The sequence below is a fragment of the Vicugna pacos genome, chromosome 10 (genome assembly GCF_048564905.1).
Source record: "Vicugna pacos chromosome 10, VicPac4, whole genome shotgun sequence".
Classification (NCBI taxonomy): Eukaryota; Metazoa; Chordata; class Mammalia; order Artiodactyla; family Camelidae; genus Vicugna; species Vicugna pacos.
In genome coordinates, this window is record NC_132996.1 from 30,431,836 (window position 1) to 30,453,397 (window position 21,562).

Below are 21,562 nucleotides of genomic sequence, written 5' to 3' on the forward strand. Positions count from 1 at the left end.
AGCCAAGGAGAGACAGCAGCGGTGACACAGCTGTGTTGCACTCCTCTGCACCCATGCACACCAGCAGTGGTGCTTTTTTATGGGAGTCCCAGGCTGTTCTGTTCCATACACAGCCTCCAGCCAGACCTCACACTGCCCTCCAATCCCCTGAGGCTACTTCTGTGCAGTGGGCCCCAGCCCTGTGCCCGGGCTCATCAGTGATCTCCAGCAGCCAGTCCTAGCGTGCCCCTGCCAGCTTCATATAACTGGAGGATTCCTATCTCAGTTCTAAACAAAAATTCCTCCCATCTCTGCCAAATGCATCTCAGACTGGACAGGCTGGACCAAACAGAATAGTGATTGCTGATACTGTGTGAAGGTCCAGTCTATCATGTGTGAGACCATAAGACTACTTGATATGAAGAAAAAGTTAGAGACTTTCCTCAAAGAATACTTCAAACGTTCCAAAATATTTCAACATCTTACAGCAGTCTACACGGAAAAAGGCCAACTGGAATGGCTTACTCATGAGATTTCCAAATGCAGTGAGGGCACTTGCGTCTTCCAAGTTGAGAGTGCACACTGCCGCAATGAAGGACATCCCTTGGACATGACCAACATTGGATCAGTAACATGAATATGCTCCTAAGATCCTGTAGAAGACATTTTGATACGGACTATCCTTCTGAAAGATGTAGAGAGACAGAAAGACATAGGATATGTCCAGCTTAATTCTAGACCAGCACCTGGACCATCAAAAGATATAAATTCTGTATCATAGAGAATGTTATGCTTAGAGAGAACTTGTTTCATTGAAGCTTTCCCACGATTTCTTTCCTCTCGGGAGGAATACTGCATAAAGTTCAGGAGCGATATTTAGTCCACTTACTACAGCTAGACTCCAAGCTTCACCTTTTTCCTACAATGAATTACTTTCCAGTTGGGCAGTATTTCACTGGCTCAAATTACCATTGCATTTGCAATATTTTCTTTGTAATTTTTTTAATATACTGCTTTAATTCCTCAATTTTAAGATTCAGCTCAAAGGTCTCATGTTCTTGTCAGTGAGGTTAAATCTTCTTCCACAGATTTGGCAGGAAAATTTTCTTGGAGTAGGCAAAGATCTCAACAGGACCCAAAAGCAATCATCAATCATATGCTGGCTCATCCTCAAGAATCAGAGTGGTGGTAGAAGGTGGCTCAAATTCAAAATTCTTCTGTCTCGAAGACTGAAGCGGTGATTTATAGGTCCTCCTGTTGGTGCTTTGTTTTCCTGCTGAATGGCTTTTTGGATTTTCTGAAGTTTCTTTCTGGGAGGGACTTTATCAAATCATTTCCAACCAGGAGCACTGTGGACAACCGATCTGGGCTCCTTTTATACTTTTTGGAAATGGTTTCAGATAAGCAGGAGCAAGTAGCGGGGCGCTCTGGAAGAGGAGGGGGAGAATCAAGCCCTCTGACTCCCAGCTGCTTCAAGTTCATGGTCTTTGGTGTCTGCAGCCTCCAGGCAGCTGCTTTACAGAGGACAGGCTGCCCATACCAGCAGCGACCTCATCACCCACCCCCTATAGGTAGACATGACCGAAGGGACAAGGGAAGAGGCTCCCTGCCCACCTGGGGAAACTGTTGCTGGTGCCTGACCAGTCACTTTCAGGGACTTTATGGAGACTTTATGGAGTGAGTTGACTTTATGGAGACAGTACTGGAAAAGCCCTCATGGTACCTGGCTTCTAGGGTCCAGCTGGTAAGGGAGATGACTTCCATGACTGGCCAGGAGCCTAGAGGTGTCTTGAGGACTTTGAGAAGATAGGAAGTCACCCCAAATGCATAGGTACTACAGATGTAATCTGGTGGGTAGGGTTTCTTGGATGTGGCTTCCCAGCCTCAGGACAGCAAGTAATAGAGGCCTCTAGAAGTCCAGCCTGAGATTCCTTAAAAAATCTCCAGCAGAACAAACTTAATGAAGGACTTCATGATAAATTAATATTCTTGCTGTACCTATGTAAATAATCAGGCCAGATCTAATAAGGCCAGGTTCGTTTTGTGATCAGGTGTCTTTGAGACTCTTTTTGATCAAAAATGGAGAAACTGTAAGGATAAAAAAAATGTGCTTAAGTAGAAAATTAGGTGTTATCATCCAAAAGCACACCTGGGTTGTCTGACTCTGTGAATTGTAGCTAGCTGACAGCAATGCCAAATAATTCTTGTCCATAGACACACAAATTCCGTTCAGGGGAGAAACAAACAAAATAAGCAATGTTTGCTCTATTTGTGCATTTATTTTAATATCTCTGACCTCTAACTTTGTCTGTTCTTGGTAATCTCCTTTGACCTGGTTGTAAAACTTCACTTGGTTCCTCATGAATGCGTTACATAAAATCTTCAACAAGAATGTACTCATTCTTATATCTGTATAAGAGTCATGATTTTAACCTGCTTTTGAAAATTATCTTGTAATGTCTACTTGGAGCTAAACCACCATTCAGTGGCTGATGTGTGCCCTGAGTTTGTGCCTTGGCCACAGAGGGCTTAGAGACCTTCAGACAGCAGTGTCAAAGAGACTTTTGAGGCAGCCCGGTTTGGTGGCCTTCCAAAGAACCTACCCCAGGAACTTTCTAGAAGCTTTATGGTGGCATCCCTGTTCGGAAGCCTCTTGGTGTTTTTTCTGTTCTTCTGTTTGAAATAGCCTGGGACTTTCTGGCAGACACTGTCCTGGCTCCTCTTAAAAGGCTGTGTACACCCCAAAAGCATACTTCATGGAAGATGTACAAATTCAAGACCCTCATAGTCTGACTCTCATGAGAACGAGATAGTGCTGGAACACTGCCACATAGGGTTTCATAAATGTGTTTAAATTAGAGCCATGGAAAGCTTCATGCTTGTGTCTAGATGGCAGGTAGACGGGATCAAATTTTCCTCAAGGAAGGAACCCCACACAGTCAAGCACATCATAAAGACCCAGGAGGGCACATATTGTGGTCAAATGGGTGTGTGAAGACGCGGGTGGTCTGAGCTGCACAGGTATCCTTTGCATTCTTCCAGCAGGCCATTACCACATCACCCGTGAACTGACCTGGGATGTATTAGCCATCTCCAAAGTTAGATGCACACGTCTCAGGGCTTATTCAGGACAGCCTCCTTAATTTCTATTTTTGTTGTGTTTAATATATTAGTACATGCATATAATGTGTAAATATACATGTATTGAGGTTACATGTCCAACTTTTTTCTCACAGGATGTGCAATCAAGATTAGAAAAATAGTAGGATGTACCATGAGAACAGCTTGCTGCTGGGTTCCCGGGTGTCCTCACCAAACTGGTGCTAGGAAGGTTTGGCCATTGTGCAGGTTTATCTCATAATACATTCGGAGGAAGCATGCCAGCCTTCCTGATTATATTCCTGAGAGTTTGTTCTCAGAAAGTAAGGACTGCATTTTGCTCATTTCTCTGTTTCTAATATGGCAAAAGGTGCTTGGCACAAAGTAAATACTCAATATTTGTTGAATGAATTTCATAGTGCTTTAACTCAAAATCCTGTTTTGACCAATCATTCCTCACTGTATTGCCCTTCATGGCTTAGAAACTGGAAAACTTATTTTTGTAACACAGATGTGGATGAACATAGTCACCAAGAGTTATGTGAAAGTTTCCTTAAAATGCCAAACTTCAGAAATTCTGTTAGTCCCATACACTCTTGCCAGAGCCATATTCAGTTCTACTTAGGGTACCCAACCATCCCAGTTTGCCTGAGACTGAATGGTTTCTTGGGACAGGAAATTTTTGGTGTTAAAACAGGGACAGTCTTGAGCAGACCAGGATGGGTTGGTCATCCTGGTCCCACTAGGCACCAAGCCTCTATAAGGACTGTTTCTTTTTCTCTACAATAAGCTGTAAATGAACAGCAGCGTGTGAACGTCAGCTTTCTATGCACCCTAGAAAGCAAGATGACAAACAGTACACCTCAGTGGTGGAGCATGTGCTTAGCGTGAACAAAGTCCTGCGTTCAATCCCAATTAGCAGTACCGCCATTTAATTAAAAAAGAAAAGAAAAGAAAAGAAATGTGAGTTTCAACAGTAAAAAGAGGCCTTCTAAAATTAAAATGCTGTAGGCTGAAAAAAAAAAGCGGTTGGTGATTATATAGGGTGTGGCCATCTTGTCTTATTTTTCCCCAGCGAAGATGCCTGTCTTTTCATTCTGTCTGTTCAGACATTGCCCTGGTTTGTAGATACTCTGTGCAGAATAAGTATTTATGTCTTAAAAGCCAGTGCTTAGGATCCATGCCATCACCACCCACCTCGACCATGTCACCTCTTTATTTAGCTTTAGCTCTCTCTGAGTAAGTCAGATGCCTGCAGTTTTATTTTCCTCCGTGTGCTGACATGGAGATGAGCCTGCCCAGCTGGAAGGTAGGAGTGCTCCATCATTAAAGCTCTGTCAAGGGAGGAATGGCTGCTGGCAGAGACTTGAGCTCTAACCAAAGATTATCTATCTTTTGCATTTTGGGGCTTCTCAGCACAATCTGAAAGCACTTGATTTGGATGCTGCCAAAATAAAGTTACAGTCTCAAGACACTATTTCCTGTAAACCAGATGAGGCACTCTCACTAAATTGAGTCTCTTCAGCTCTTCTCTGAATTCTCCACATGTCAGCATAGAATTGCCTCCATCTTTCTACCGCTACATCACTATCATAAATTTCATTCTCATTTCTGACGGCTTTTATTTACCTGAATCTATACTGTATTGTTGTTTCACATTTTTATTTACTTTTTTCTAGTCACCAAAGTCATATTTACTTATTGCAAAAAAATAACTTGACTTGGAAACTAAGAAAAAAAGTATAAAGAAGAAAACATGTGACCTGTCCTCTCATCACTGTTAACATTTTAGCCTAGTCTTTTCCGTCTTAGGCAGATTTTAATTTTAAAACATAGCTGGGATCCTACTGCATAAATGGTTTGGTTTTCTGATATTTTAACCACTATATTTTGAGAATTTTCTTATATAAAGTTATCTTGTAGAATCATTTTTGACAGCTGAATAAAATTTCATAATTGTGAATGTTGTATTTTCCTTTGTACATATTTCCTATGCTCATTGCTTAACTCTTTATAATAAAATTTTCCTGGGCCCTACATATGATAATAGTCACAAGAGAAAAAGGAAAGAAAGAAAAGCAAAAATTTAAACAAAGAAAAAAATTACATAATTCTTAATTCAAGATTTCTGCTCATACTTCTGCTGTGAACTAGACACACAGTTTGATCAAGAAATATATAATTTTGTTTTGATAATGATTATGTGAAGTAATTATATATGTTTAAAAGAAAGAAATAGAGAGTTATTTTACTTATAGCCTGAGTGTTTCTAAGTTAAAGTTTACCCCTTTTTATTAACAAAAGTAATGCATATTCATAAATGCAAATAATTAGAGAAGTATAGAAAATTAAAAATATGTCTTTCTCCATCCCACCACCAAAAAGTAGATAGTTTTCTATGGCATAGATGTTATATGCTTTATATACTCATATGTTTTTAATGGAATCACACAATTCATACTGTTCTACATTTGCTCTCTAAGTTAACAACATCAGTGACATCTTTTCACACATTAACATATTCAATATTTTACACATTTTAATTTTTATTTTTCTTATCTTATTACATTGAGTAAAACCTCCAGAATAATACTGAATAGTGACCATCATCATGGACTTCCTTGTCTAGACATGTAAAGGTCCCTTTGCATTAGTGTGTTCAATATTTATCACCTGTTCACTGAACGGAAAGGAGGCTGCTTTGGTGGTGGGGGACAGTTTTTCACTCTTCTACAGATGTATCTCACGCCTGCCACACTTCTCACCTCTGTGAAGTCTGTACCGTCATCTAGGGATCAGCAAGTCCCCAGTGCCAAAACCTGTTCTCCCATGAGATTGCCAGGTGGTGACACCATCTTTTAAGGACTTCCCCTAAAGGATACCATTTGGGTTTTTTCCCTTTTGCTAATATTGTCTCTGTTCTCTGATCCCTTAGTGTATCCCTGGGGCATCAACTACCTGAGGTCCACATCATGTTCTGCAAATTTTAAAGGCAAATTCTATCAAATCAAAGAGGTAATTCCTACTTTATGTAAAACATCCCTCCATGTGTCAGTTTTAGAATAGAGAAGATCAGAAATAATGAAAAAATTGAATTTAGCAAAGGAAATTGGATAGAAGTCAAGGTTTTAGATGTGAGAGAGGACAGTGGAGACTGGAAACAAAACACTGAAGCTGTAAGCACTTATACCTGTGCTGATTGTAAATTGATGCTTTTAGCTCTGAATTATTCCGTTTGAAATGTTTATGTTTAATCTTTCTGCCCATGGAGGAAAGGAATGTCTTCCAGGTATTGGGGACAGGAGGGGTTATTAAGATAATATTTCCCAAATATGTTTGCTTAAATAGATGCCTTCTAAGCAAATGTTTGAAAATAGTTCATTGGGAACATGAAATTTCCATTCAGAAATATGAGAAACTCCTTTTTGAAACTTATTTTTTGAAGAGTGCATTTTGACTGGAACAAATGTGTGAGTTACATGTGTGAGAAGTTGAGAAGTTACAAATTTTATCAGTTCTAGTTAAATGTGTGATTTACTGGTGAAAACTTTTTTGTACTATTAGCATCATGTATCACAAAATGATCTATGGTTCTCAAGTATGCTGCAATAAGATGGACTCCATTCAAGGAAAGGAACTTGCCACCATGAGTTAAATCATGTCTAACGTCATAACTTTTTTGTTCAGAATAGCTTTTTTCATGAATTTTCTCTTTCAGGGATAATTATGATCTTGATAGACTGAAACAAGCAATATATTGGGGGAAAAAATAAAGATACTTAAAACGAAATACACCCAAACAACTGTCGAGAAGTTTCTCCCACACAGAAACTCTAGAAGAGCTGAGAATGGATGGAGTCTTTTGAGCCAGTTAAACATTCTACCTAGAAACAGCTGCTTCTGAATCAAGAAGGAGAGGAAATCCATCAGAGCTCCCATTTCAGTAAAATTCCTATATGAGGTTTCTTGAATTAATTTGTACAATTCCAACTTTGGTAACTTTTATTCTAAATGTTTTGTCTTAAACCCAGAAATATAGCAGTAAAAGTACATAATATAGTAGAACTAAAAGATGTATTCTCTCTCAATTTGGGCATTTCCTAACTTGATATTGCTAACTAAAATAGAAAATGTTTATTGGTGAAATAAGTCATTTATGAGTCTTAATTCTGAAAGATGGCTGCATGTTTCATCTCTGTCATAAAGAAGAAAATTATTATAGAAAACTCATCTGGAGGATATGGAAAGGATATATTTTAATCCACGCAAAGAGCCAGTTGTTATTTATACTAAAGCTGAAATGACCGAAATTTCTTACGACGCAAGTTATCTAAATGTTTTCTATTTGCTTTAAATAAAAAATTTACAATATCTCATTTGATATTTGGTGAACTAAATGTAAATGATAACATGAGATAAAAACTTAGGTATCTTTTGTGAATTGATTTTGTGACAATTAGCCGGATGTATAGACACAGTTCTACACAAACGTGCTCATTTAAGTTTTCAGAAACGTACTTTTATTTCTTTCTCTAATAATTTTTAGTATGATTTGAGTGTGTTTTAATGTTATATTAATTTAGTTGTAACTTGACATTCCTAACTGGTTTTTGGAAATTTATAAAATACGATGCTGAAGTAAAAAATACATGTGTGCATTTGCATATGTATATATATAATATATGTGTGTATGCGTGTTCACATATATGCAGATGGGCATATATATGCACATGTGTATAGACAGGGAGAGGTCTCCAAACGTCTCCCAAGAAACTGCTAGTCAACTAACATAAATATTGATGTGTTTTAAAGTGTGTGTGAGTGTCTGAAAGAAGAAAGCAGGTTCAAGTGATGACTCTAAGGGAAAGTTAAGTCTGTACTTTAATCTCCCAAAATTGTAAAGGCTAGAGATTTTAGGTAAAATTCTGTCAATACATGTTTGTCTGAAATATCTACTAGTTACTATGCTCTATTAGTTGGATGAGAATGCCTCATCAGGAGCTAGGTGCTTTATGATGCCAGCAATCCCCTGGATGAAATCATGTTTTCCTTTCATTTTCAGAGATATTTGTGTTACATTCGGATGATTCCTACATCCTGTTTGGATCTATATTCTATGAAGTCAATTTTAAGTTCCTTAAAACGTGGGGAGGGAAATGATGCGTGTTTGTTACACACGCCCCACATTTGCTCTGCCTGTGCATTTTTCTTGTCATCTCATCATCTTGGAAAAAATCCTAAAGTAGGAGAGAGGAGCATAAATGCAAACTCCATCCATCTTTGATGAAACTAGGAAACGTCTGAAAGCCCAAACCACACGTAAGAAGTGCTGCCAACAGCAGCGAAGATCAAAGCTAAGATAGTCACAACAGCAAATCACAAAGACAAAGACAGGCGCAGAGTCAGCAGAACACAGGGTGAACGCACACATGCTGAAGCGCAGAGGAAACATAATTTGGCTTATAGCAATGAGAAGAGTCCACGGGCTGTTGGGCTGAGCCTCCTTAAAACTAGTTTGATGCTTATACAGAGTAGAACTTGCAGAGGCGACAGAGAAATCAAAGAGACAACCATCTTGCAGCAAGCAATTTCTGGGAGCAGAAGAAAAACTCTGCATTGTTAATTCCTCCTGTGGTGGCTGGAGCAATGGAGCTCCGGGCAAAGCCCGGCCCCTGCCCCCGGGGGCCAGGACAATGGGAATGCTGGGAGATGAGACAAATGTGGCAATTCTGAGGGTAGTGGCCAAGGGCCTGGGGGCAGGCCGGGGGAGTGGACTGTCGTAAGGTGGACCCAGTGCATTCTTCTTAGAAAAGTATTTGAGGTTAAGTCACTATTAACCAAAGAATGTAGAAATTATGTGTCCGACTAGAGAGAAAATTAGAATCAAATTGAGAGATGAAATATGCAAGGATGAGTGTGAGAGGGAAAAACAAATCATGAAAACTCCACAGAGGAAGAAGATAGAGGGGAGATAGAAGGAGCCAGGCTGCATTATGACTTCCGTGGGCCCTGGGTGATTTTGCCCTCATGGGCTCCTTCCTCTGTTAAAAAAAAAGGAAAAAAAAATGTCCTTCCAGTTTCATTGAGATATAATTGACACACAACACTGTAACCATTTAAGGTGTACAACATGATTTTCTCTTGTGATGAGAACTCTTAGGATTCCTCTCTTTCAGATTTAACACACAGCAGTGTGAATTATAGTTATCATGTTGTACATTACCTCCCTAGTACTTATTTATAATTGGACGTTTGTACCTTTTGACCACTTTCCTCCAATTCCCTTGCTCCCCACCCTGGTAACCAAGTATTTAGTTATATTTCATAACCATGTTATATAATGACTGTATTAATATCATATATTAAAATGCTTCTGTTACCAAAAAGTTTTTCTTTTCCCTCTGATTTAAAAAAAAAATTAAAGCATTGTCATGGGCCCAGGAAGGATTGTGGGTCCCAGGCTCTGTCTCTGCTAAGCCTTAGTCCCCCTGGGAGGACACAGCAGAGCTCACAGAAGGACCACAAACAAGGCTCAGTGTGAGCCAGCTCCTTCAGGGCAGGTTCTTGTTCATCCTTGTGTCCCTAGCACCTCACTGGAATAAATGTGATAACTCTCCAAATACTCAGTGAGCACCTACTCTGTGCCAGGCCCTGCGCTAAGTGCTGGGAATACAAGGATGAGACGCTGCCCTTGCCTTCCACGTTGGTTCCAGCGCCAAGTGGACTGTGTCTATTAGGAATCTTTCAGCTGCCTGGAAAATCAAATGCGTTAAAAAAAAAAAAAACTAAAACCGAAGTTAAGTAAAAGGCATATTTATTAGTTCACGTAAATGAAAATGTCCTTGGTAAAAGCTGGTCTCGAGACTGACTGAATTTAGGGATCAAGTGACCATAACCAAACTACGATGAACGTGAGGCTCTTAGATGCCTGGCACTATTCTGAGCATTTTATGTGAATCCACCCACTCAACTGACAGAAAACCTACCAGGTAGGTAGTATGAACAGCTCCATTATGCCCAAGAGAAAAGTGCAGTATTCAACTCCTCTCTATCTCCTGGTCCTGCCTTCCCGAGTGGGGGTTTCTTCTCAGATCCTTATAATGACCCCAAGCTTATTAGCTATTTATGAGAGAAATATTCACAAGAATCTGCAGGACTTAGTGATTCATTGGCTGTAGGGATTGGAGTGGGGGTGAAGGTCAGGTCTTCGGTGTAACACTATGCAGGGTGATTAACAGAAAAATCATGACTTTTGAGAGAAGCTGACCACAGTTTTTTGGATGCGTTGATTTAATGTGACAGTCAGATACTCAAATGACTGTATTGTTTAAATCATGTATCAGGTCATTCTAAAAAGTCACTTGCAAAACTTACATAGAAAAAAATAATATAACAGAATAGAAAACAGATAGGAGAGGGAATCAGATTGGAGGGAAAATGATTTCTCCTCCGGAGAGCTCCTCTGCAATTACCGCCGCTCCTACTGTATTTGGGGCCCCATTTCTGTGCTCCAGCGGTTAACTTGTATTTCCCCCATCATAGCACTCATTTAAAACTTTATTACAATTTCCAGTTTAATGTAAGTTCCACAGGGTCAGCATCCTTGTCTCTGCAACACACTATCCAGCCCCATCACCTAGCACAGCAAATATCAAATGAATGAATGAGTGTGTGAAAAACCTCATTTAATCCTTGTAACCAGGTTGGGGGTGGTATAGCTCAGAGGGAGAGCACAGGCTTAGCATGCACAAGGTCTTGGGTTCAATCTCCAGTACCTCCTCTGTCACTTTTTTACTTTATTTTTATTATTTGCAACTGTAGACGCATCAGGAAGGAATAAAAATGTAACACCTCACCACCCAAGTTAGCCAAACCACTGGGGTCCTAGGGGTTAGTGTCCAGGAACTCTGAGCCTTCATGTGCTTCTCAATGAGATATCGAGACAATTTATGTGAGAAATATGCCTTTGGGTTCTTAATTTTGTGTGTGGGTTGAAAGGAAAGAGTTGGGTTTCCAAGGCTTTGGAAATGGAATAAATTTATTTTTCTTTGGGGATAGAGAACTGAGCCTGCTCAGACTAGTCTCTCTGTGACGGCAGAACCCTAGGAGGAGTGGCTGCTGGGAAGCTGACATGGTCTGCGCACGAAGGCTTAGAAGCCTGCAGAAGAAGCCCTACATTTCTCAAAAGGAAATGGAGCAACTGCAGAGCCACCCTCCAGGAAGGACCTTTGGTTCAGGGCACACAGCTGGACAAGCAGACCTCCTGGCTGTTAGCTGAGGCACCAGCCGGGACACTGGTACCCCAACAGTGACATCGTGTGGTCATAAGGAGCAATAGCAGTGGAGATATCCAGTCTGAGAAACAGAGATGGTGTGAACCCCCTGGTACAACTGTGTAATCTAAGGAAGGGGAGGAGCCCTAAAGTGACTGATAACAGACGTCCCACCAATCGTGACAGCTGGGGGCTTGGACTCCTCTGATTTAATCTGTGAAAATTCTTTTAAAACATCACTGTTGAACTCTGGTCCCACTTTAAATCCCCAATGTCCTCATCTAAAGTCCTTCTCCTTCTCAGTAATTATCTGTAAACTTTTCTTCTCTTCAGAGACTGTAACCAGAAGGCCATTCTAATTCATATGTTTACTTTTTCCTATCTGACATATAAGTGTATTTGCTTATTGCCTGTCTTCCCTACTAGAATTTAACTCCACGAAGGCAGGGTTCTTATCTTTCTTGTGTGCCACTGTACGCCCAGTTCTTAAAATAGTTCCTGGCAGACACTCTGAGTATATTTGTCAAATGAGTGGACCAATGAATCCTATACCTGAAATAAGCTAGGGTCCAGGCACTGTGCTAGGCACTTACGTCATTTAACCCTCACACCAGCCCAGTGGGCTATTGTTACCTGCTTTGGTAGATGAGGGAACTGAGCACCCACACTACCAGCCACCGAGCTCTGCTGTCCCTCACCATTCCTGTTTCCCATCCCACTACTTACCTTTTCCAAGAATATTCATTTTTTCTCCTTCAGGTTAGGTTGTGTCCCTTCCCCCTTTCCTCTCAAAATAACCTATGTGTTTCACTGCACTTACATCATTCATTATATGTTTGTGTCTCCCTAAACTCTCAGGTCCCTGAAAGCCTCAGAAGGGATCGTCATCTTGGTGTTCACAGGAGCTACCACAGGGCCCGGAACACAATAGGTACTCAAAATGTTTTCTACAACGACTGAATGAATGGGTGGGTGACGGTGCTCCTGTCCCTAGCCAACCCCCTCCCCCTTCTCCGTTTGGTGATGCTCATGCTTCGAGAGGACCTACTGTGCACCAGGCATGGTATTAGGTATGGGAAATATGGAAGTGAACAAAACATTCTCTACTGTGAAGGAGCCACATGTAGTGGAGTTGGAGGTGAGGTGGGGGAGTAATTTCAAACAATCGCGATTAGTGCAATTAGCACCAAGATGTGCAACTGATGCTTTGGGAGCAAGAAGAGAAGCATCTGGCCCTAAAACAGGGATACCTTGCTGCATTCTGTAGGACATTAGAAATGACAGTGAAAGCACATAGCTCACTGTGACTCAACAGAACGAGGGGAAGTGGCAAGAGGTGAGGCTAAAAAATGGGCAGGGACCAGATCATGAAGGGCCTTGAAGGACACATTCAAGATCTTGAACTTTATTCTGAAGGTGACAGGGAGCCATTGAAGGGTCTGGATCAGGAGGGTGATGTGATCAGACTGGCAGTTCAAATAAAGGTCAGATGAAAGATAAAAGCCTGAACTAGAGCAGTGGCAATGGGTATTAAGGGAACAGATCAAACAGTTATCAATAGGGTAACTGTTTGCACGTGGTAGGGGAGGGAGAGAGAGAAGGCGCCAATGAGGACTCCCAGGTTTCTGAGTGGATGACCGTACCATTCACCAGTAAAGAAAACAAAGGGGGAGCAGTTTTGAATGATACACAGTAAGTGCTCAATAAATAGCAGTTGAATAGAAACTGAACTTAAAGGCTGAAGACAGACTGCTTCTTTTGGATCTGTGGAATACTTTCCAAATCCAACTCAAGACAGTGCTCTGGGGTATAGGTGGCTGGTAGGAGAGGCCTGGGAATGAGTGTTAATGGAGGAATTACCCAGAATGAGAAGAGGGTAAGAACAGAATCCTGGAAACCGGGAAGGGGGTGCAGCTTAATGGTAGAGCACATCCTTAGCATGTAGGAGGTCCTAGGTTCATTCCTCAGTACCTTCGTTAAAAAAAGAAAAAGAAAAAAAAAAGAATCCTGGAAACCCCAACTTTTAAGAGGTGGGAGAGGAAGAAGAGACTAAAAGGAAACACACAAGCTGACATTTAATGAGCCCCTACAACAAAAGCCTGTGCTAGATGTTGGAAAAAACTGCAACTCTATCTTCCTAGGAGGAAAGTGCTTAAGGAGCAAGCCAGAGGCTATTTCTTTGCCCTGTCACCAGAGTTGAGCCCGGGATTCAGTGGTAACTGGAGAAATCATGCAATGATCTGTTTGAAACTGAAGCCACATTCCAGGTTCCATCGTGTCTTGTTCCTTGCACCACCTCCCCCCATCCCAGCCCCTTCACATGGAGTCTGGATAGGATGGCATTATTTTTATTGATGGTGAGTGCAAGCAGGTGTGAGTGGCTATTCCTCTTTCAGAGAGTGCTGGGCTGAAGAAGCCGGGAAGGGAGGGCCAGAGCTGGGCTGTGGATGCAGGATTCACTCCTTATTTGGATGGGAATGCTGCATTCGGAGAGGAAGATTTACTGTGGGACCAGGCATAGGCACGGGGGAGGCCGGCGGCACCAGCCATCAGGCCGCACTTTCTATCTGGAGCACAGCCGCATCAGCAGCCTCAGATCTCCCGGGATCTTCCTCGGTGTCTCGCGGAGGTTCTGGCTCTGGCTTGGCCTCCAGCGCAGGCTGGGCTTCGGGCTGGCCCTCGGCACTCCGGCCAGGCCCAAGGCGAGGTGGCTTAACAGGCGTGGGTGCTGGCGCAGCAGGGCCTTTACGGCCCGATAGGGCCCTTCGCAGGCTCTGGACCTTCTGCAGCCCGGTGCGCCGCAGGCGCCGCGCCCTGGACTCCACGGGCTCCTCGTCTGAGCTCTCCTCAACTTCGGCCTCCGGCTGCTCTGGGCCAGCTTCGGCCTGTTCCGCCGGGCCTAAGGGCTCCGCCGCCTTCTGGAAGGCTCTGGCTGGGATTTCTGCCTCCTCCTGCAAGTGACGGACATAGCACTGACCCTGGCAGCCCCGCTCCATCCCGCGCCCCACTCCTCAATCACATCAGGGGAACCCGCCCCACCCTGAGCCTCCGCAGTCGGGATGAGAAAGAAAAGGCAGGCGTGGGAGAGTAGAGAGCGGAGCGGAGTGAGAGAGGGGGAGCTACACAGAAGTTTGTGGGTCCCGATTAGGGGCAGGAGACGGGGCAGTGGCCGTAGGGCAAGAACAGGAGGCGGCGGCGAGCTGTCCCGGGATGCACTTCCACCACCGTTATTTTCCTTCGGGGATGGGCTGGGACTTGGAGCAACCTCTGGGGACGTGGCCAGAGCTAGAGCTAGGGGGCTGGGACTGGCCATGCTGGGTTCCGGGTGTGAGGGAAGGCTGGGGCTGGGCTGTGGGAAGTGGGTGAGGCCCTGGAAGTGGGTGAGGCCCTGGAAGTGGGTTCTACGAGGCGGGGGAGGATGGAGTCAGGAATGTGGGTGTGGTGGGCAGATGGGACGGGGAGTCCCGCGATGGTGGCCCGCAGGCGGGAAAAGGACCCGATTAAGGGGGACGCCTCAGGTCACTGACCTTGAAGAGCAGAACGTGGAGCTTCCCGCGCGCCACCAGCAGCCCGTGGTTGGCCTCCAGCCGCTGCACCTGGGCGGCGCGGCGCACGGCGCGCTCCTGGGCAGCATCCGCGTGCGAGCCCACGCGCTCCGCCTTGGCCAGCAGCTTCGCCAACGTGTTGCTCGTGGTGTCGTGGCTGCGACTCAGCGCGCCCAGGCCACTCTGGATGCGGCTCACGGAGCCGGCCAGGCCGCCCTGCCTCTGAGCCAGGCCCCCCTGCCGCTCGCGCAGCGCCTCCAGCATGGTGGCCAGCTTCTCCAGCAGGGTCACCACGGTGACCGCGTGCACCGGGCCCCCGGTCGGCGGCCCAGGCCCAGGCCCAGGTCCCGGCTCCAGCGCACTCTCCCCCATGACCCCCGAGCGCCCCGCTTGGCTCTCCCCGCAGCCGCCGGCTGCGCTCTGGGCTGGGGCTGCCTTTCCCGGCTCCTCCCCAGCTCCGGCCGTGACTCAGGCAGGCGGAGTTGGGCTTCCCGGGCGGCGGGAGGGAGGGAGGGCAGGGGGCGGGATGTCGGCGTTGGGGTCCTTTGGAAGCGCTCCCCCTCCTACCGCCCCGCCCCGGGGACCCAGGAGGAAGCAGGTTGGCCCAGGATCCGCCCCACCCCGCCCGGCAAACTCTGAGTTTGAGTTCCCCTCCTCCACTCCAATTCCCTGGTGTCCCTCTTTCTGGAAAGTACTCTTCCCATGGCAAAGGGCGAGCCATGGAAAATTTTGTCGTGTGCATCGAGTGGGCAGAGAAACTATGTTAGCAGGGCAAAGGGACAACCAAAGGGACCTCCGCAGCCGCCTACCCTGACCTCCCACGCCTTAGAGGGTTGTGTTTGCTCCCCCAGGCTGGGCGCGGCAGGCAGGGAGGCTCTGGAATGTTCCGCTACAGACCTAAGACTGCTTAGGTCTGAGGCCTCACTCTGATCCAGCAAGCCACGTAATGTGGACAGCGGAGGGGCAGCGAGGGTGGGGAGGCATCCTCTGGTATTTTCCTAACAGTCATCCGCAGGGTCTGGCCACAGGCCTCATTTCCTGCGTCTCTAGTTCCTGCTGTTGGTTAGCATTACCCTGTTTTCTTTCCTTTAGTTCTCTTCCCTCCCTCCCTTTGAGCCCATCAGGGCCTAGCTCCTGCACCCTAAGCTTGGAGAGCAAGCAGGACCCCTTTCCTGTGAAATCTTTAAAAGGGTTAGAGTAGGTTCTGAATGTCTTTGTTCTCCTGGAGCCTGATTGTGGCTTCCGCCTGATTTTCTTCCCTCCTCTGGAAATAGGTGAGACTATCTGCTGAGACTGAGGCAAATTGAGGAGACAGGGAGAGAGTGGGCAAAGAGGATTCACTTAATGATGTGGGTCGTGAATTTGTTACATCATCAGTTTGGAGAACCGCGTGCCTGGTTCTTCAGCAACACCTGGTACACTGACTGCCAGGCACAGAAGCCCAGGCAGTCTTTTGGTCCTGATGTTCTCTCTCCTTCTCACCCAGTCTGTGAGGGCCACCTGATAATTGTGGAAGGAACTGCCTCTCAGGGGAGAGTTACACAGGCCTGAAAGGACCTGAGATCTGATTTACACAGAAGTACAGTAGATGATGAGCAGCTCTTGCTAGAAGTCTGGTGATGCTAAGTTGATGACTGACTTCTCCAAATACAGGGTCATAGAGTCTGACCCCTCGGCCCCTTGGGAGCCTAGTGGGATTCACCATCTCCTCCAGTGGGTCTATGTTTGCTCAGAGAGACCCATCAGGTGTGCCAGTTGAAATACTTTCAAACTAAGAGAACAGAGAACCTAATTCAAACAGTTGTCAGAAATAGAAAATCCAATCCAAACATAAGTGGAAAAAGACCATTGTAGAGTGGTGATGAAGTATAGGTCAGGCACAGCTCTCTCAGCTATGCCCTCTACAGGTGTCAGCTTCATTTCCAGGCTGGGAGCAGGGTGGTTACAGAGGTTCCAGGCCTCAGATCTCAGCACAAGACCAAGAGAAAAGAGGAGTCTGTCTTAAAATAGAAGACATTTATTCCTCAGAAGCCCCCCTAGAATTTTTCCACTGGCCTGCCACTGAGCTAAATGGCCATTCCAAAACTGAATTCTGTGGCTATGCATTGGTGGGCTTAAGCCTGAGTTCCTCAACCCATCACTGACAAGAGAGCTGATAACTAATTACCTTTTGACAAATTAGGCCCACTTCTAGGGCAGGGTATGGTCAGCTTCCCCAGGAGCATATGGGTGGTATGGGTGGAAAGGTGGATATGTATGTAAAGCATCTGAGTATTGCTAGGGATAGTCAGTCAAAAATATCTGCTACACGAAGCCTATGAAAGAATCACCAGCCTTGAGGAATGGTGCTAAGGGAGTCCAGTGCATCTGGAAACAAGAACTATGTGGATAGATATTTTCCAAAGACCTGCTAAATTCCTCTCTGGGTATGCAGAACAAGGAGGACCTTAAAACTTAGCAATAAAGCCACTGATTATTCCACTGATCTCCCCAAACCCTCAAGTATCAAAGCCATAGGAACTAGCTGATATTGGCAAATAGAAGCCCATGAGGTGGGTAAAAATGACTTGGGGCAACCCAGAAGAATGCCCTGAATCAACACAGCCCAATTGACAGGCAGTATAGCAGTGTGACCTTGATCACAGAGTGTCTCAGAAAAAGCCATATGGCAGTTTCCCCAGTAAGGATGAGAAAAGAGAGCAAGGATGCAGAATGATGTCTCCAAGGTGGTGCGACCTGATCTTAGTTTAAAGATCTCTATTCTCTGCGTCAGGGATGTGATTGGGACCCACTCACTCAAACTCCTCGGTATAGGTGTGAAAAAATACAAACCCACTGATGTGGGTTTATCATGTCCCCCATAAAAGATGTGTTCAAGTCATAACTTTTGATACCTGTGACTGTGTTCTTATTTGGAAATAAGGTCTTTGTGAATGTGATCAAGTTAGATGAGATCATATTAAGGTAGGGGGAGCCTTTAATCCTTTATGACTGGTGTCCTTATGAGAAGAGGACAAGAGACACACAGGGAGAACACCATGTGACAATGGAGGCAGAGAATGGAGTGATGCTGTCACAAGCCCAGGAATGCCTGCAGTGACCAGGAACTGAAAAGGCCAGGAAGGAGCCTCCCCTAGAAGCTTTGGAGGGAGGCTGGCCCTACCAGCATCTTGATTTCAGACTTCTAGCCTCTAGAACTATGAGAGAATGAATTTCTGCTGTTTTAAGCCACCGTTTGTGGTCACTTGTTTTGATAACCCTGGGAAACTAACATACCCATTGATTAATCACCGGGATCCCTGCCCACCAAATGCCCTCTCTAGTTAATTCTGCTGACTTACTAGCAGATGCTGGTGGAGAGATCCACCAGAAGTTGCTGGACTGTTTTGTTCATTGGAACTCTCTGTCTCACAATAGCAATGCAGCCTGACAGTCTTTAATTATGCGATGGGGAAAAAAATCTAAAAAAGGAGGAGAGATGGCTGTGTGAGTTAATTATCCAAGAAACTTCCTTGACCCTGAGCCTCACTTTCAGCTGCCAGACAAACAGGGATATCTTCCAGGGACTTAACCTTCGAATTGAAAGTAACAGCGTGCATAGTAATTTGTATCTGATAAGCAACAGGGATATACCTGCTGTATGGCACAGGGAACTATATTCAACATCTTGTAATAACCTACAATGGAGAATAATCTGAATATATATATATATATTGAATATATATTATATATGTATAACTGAATCACTTTACTTTACACCTGAAACTAACACAATATTGTAAATGAACTCTACTTCAATTTTTTTAAAAAAAGGTAGCAACGTGCAGCACAAGCAGAACCAGCATTCAACAGGGAATGAGCCTCAGTGGACAGGCACTGCCTTCCCCTCTTTGTCACAGACATCCTGTCTACGGAAGGGGTAAGGCTGTTTGTTCCACACAATGAGGGAGCTCTGTGCCGCTGGCAATTAATAAAAGGGCTATAAGTTTGGAGCAACAGGAAGTGAGAATCTGTACTGACTCCAGAAAGCCAAATAACCAAATGGATGGAAGATCCTGGAATGGTATATTATGACCAAGAAGTTTGGGGATGGCTTTTATGACAAGAATCAGGCATATTATTCCATCAAACATCTATTTTTTGCATCTTATATTTTAGTGGGTTGGATAGTGTCTCCAAGAAAGATACGTCCAAGTCCTCACCACCAGTGCCTGGGAATGTGACCTATTTGGAAACAGGGTCTTTGCAGATATAATTAAAGTTAAGTATCTTGAGATGAGATCATCCTAGATCTAGGGTGGGCCCTGCATCCAGTGACTTATAAGTGCCCTTATAAGAAGAGGAAAACACACAGAAACACAGAAAAGAAGGCCATGTGAAGACTGAGACAGAGATTGGAGGGCTGTCTTGAACCCAGGACCACCCACGATCGCCAGCAGCCACCAGAAGGAAGGAGAGAGGCATGGAGTGGATTCTTCCTCAGGGCCTTCGAAGGGTTCATGGCCCTGACAACACTGATTTTGTACTTTTGCCCTCCAGAACTGAGATGGAATACATTTCTGTTGTTTTAAGCCACTAAGTGTGTGGTCATTTGTCACAGCCGCCCTAGGAAATTATTACACATATGAACACATATCAGAAAGATTAGAGCAAAAAAAAAAAAAAAACCAGTTTTAACAACCAAGTAAATCCATCCATATGCCATGGACGGCTCAGAGCATCTTGCACTTGAGGTGGGGCCCAGGAGCCCAGAACTTAGGAGTTGTCATTGCTGCTGGAGCCAATTGTCAGGATGTGGGAGTTGAGCTCCTCCTGCAAAAATGTCCTGGGACATCCAAAAGGCAAAGGCCTGGAAGTTACTGAATAGACTCTATTGAACTTCTTTCTGTAATCTGAGGAATTCAGTGAGCTCTGACAGGGGGAGGCCTCGCCTGATTTGAGCTTGCATTCCTGGGCAAATCACTCAGAAGCCACCATCAAAGCCCGGGCAGGCCTCTACCTTGATCTAATACGGCCTTCCTCGACTACAGCCCTTGATCTAGGAATTATTTTACCACCCACATAATAAAGGACAGGACAGACCATTAGGGAATGGTGGCCTTACCTCTCATAGGCAGCCCTGTAGACTGAGAGGTAGAATAGGGCGTTGAAGACCGGCTTAACAGGAATACCATGGGTAGCAATTCCAGACCCGTGGTGACTTGCAGGAAATTATATGCAGCTGGAGTCCTGCAACTGCTTTTATCTTAGTATGAGCATCCCCCTGCGTCTCGGGGGCTGGGTCTAAGGAAGGAGAAGTCATTATGAGCCACCTAATACCTACCACAACAGGAAAATAATTTGACTCATAACACTGAGGACTGCATTAGTTGGATGATGTTTACTTATGAAATTTTGTTTGAAGAATAACTGTCATTTGCCTGGTGTCAAAAGAAGAGATAGTTGCTAATCCTTTCAGCCAGGGAAGTGGGACAAGCAAGCCTACCTGGGCAAAGAACGGCACTGATGTGTCTGTTCCCTCCCCCTTTAAGGCAGCTGGCATGGTGTAGCGATATTGCACAACGCAAAGTTGCCCTACTGAATATTTCTCATCCTATTTGGAGTCAGTGGATCTCAAAAGCAGAAGAGAAGCTCTCAGAACCAGACCATATGGATAACAATCCATTCACAAAGCCAGCCTGGTATGACAATCATGAGGTTTTGGGAAAAAAAAAAGAAAACAATATTTAATAGGTCTGCAAGCTTACCCATTTAACCTGAGGGTGAGAATGATCCCTGAGACTAGTAGAATGGTCCCTGAGGCTGGTGCCCCAGCATTTTGGCATCAAACCCCACCCAGATCAGTGTGATAGTATCACACAATCCACTGGGTGATTACCCCAGAGGTAATATACTATGTGAAATCAATCTACTACTGGCTATTCAACTGCCTGTTTGAGGGAGCCGCAAGCTTGGTCGTGATTCCTCTTCATTGCAGGGGGTTGGATGGAGGAAATAGTCCTTGACATAGCCAGAGCACACGGTTTAGATCGTTTTCCTGTCACCAAGTTGTGTCTAAACCACACAATGAATGAGCCAGAGAGCAATGAGCAAGGCCCTCTTGCCCCAAAAGAGTGAGAGGACTGCTTCACACCTGCACCAGGGGAAAGAGACCAGGGAGGGGGAAGAGGGGCTGATCCTGAAGCCGTAAACAGGGAAGATTTAAAATGTCAAATATAGGCGTTTGGGGTTGACAGATGCACATTGCTATGTATAAAATAGATGAACAACAGGGACCTACTGTATGGCACAGAGAGCTGTATTCAGTTTATTGTAATAAGCTGTAATGGAAAAGTATCTGCATATATATTATTTATATATATATATATATAGCTTTGCTGTACACCTGAAGCTAACATTGTAAATCAACTACACTTCAATTTAAAAAAGATAAAACTTAAAAAATAAATAAAACAAAATGTCAAATATTGTGAGAAAGAGGGAAAGAGACAGAGAGAAAAAGAAGTAAGTTAAACCTCACAAGTAGAGGTACAGAAACAGCTTGGATTAAACATATTCAAAATAAAACAAAGTTAAGCTAAATTTAAATTCAAATAAAAATCCAATGCCAAATGGATAACAAATTAACAACTGAGTTTATGAAGTAAAGGTGGGCTTTATTTTGCC

At 44.3% G+C, this 21,562-nt stretch overlaps 1 protein-coding gene and 1 pseudogene across 1 annotated transcript; both read right to left on the reverse strand.

Annotated features, from left to right (window-relative positions):
* Positions 1 to 194: 194 nt before the first annotated feature.
* LOC116282026 (TBC1 domain family member 12-like) lies at positions 195 to 2,341 on the reverse strand (annotated as a pseudogene).
* An 11,342-nt stretch (positions 2,342 to 13,683) lies between these two features.
* CAVIN3 (caveolae associated protein 3) lies at positions 13,684 to 15,376 on the reverse strand. Its single transcript, XM_006203606.4, has 2 exons — positions 14,879 to 15,376; positions 13,684 to 14,302 (listed from the first exon to the last, which is right to left on the reverse strand). The coding sequence occupies exons 1-2, from the start codon at positions 15,266 to 15,268 to the stop codon at positions 13,901 to 13,903; spliced, it is 792 nt and encodes a 263-aa protein (XP_006203668.2). The 5' UTR covers positions 15,269 to 15,376; the 3' UTR covers positions 13,684 to 13,900.
* Between the last annotated feature and the right edge of the window lie 6,186 nt (positions 15,377 to 21,562).

Bases quoted from the DNA above. Each gene is read 5' to 3' on its own strand.
- CAVIN3 (XM_006203606.4), bottom strand. From the start codon at position 15,268: ATGGGGGAGAGTGCGCTGGAGCCGGGACCTGGGCCTGGGCCTGGGCCG. The intron at 14,303-14,878 runs GTCAGTGACCTG...CGTCACTTGCAG, and splicing joins TCCACGTTCTGCTCTTCAAG to GAGGAGGCAGAAATCCCAGC.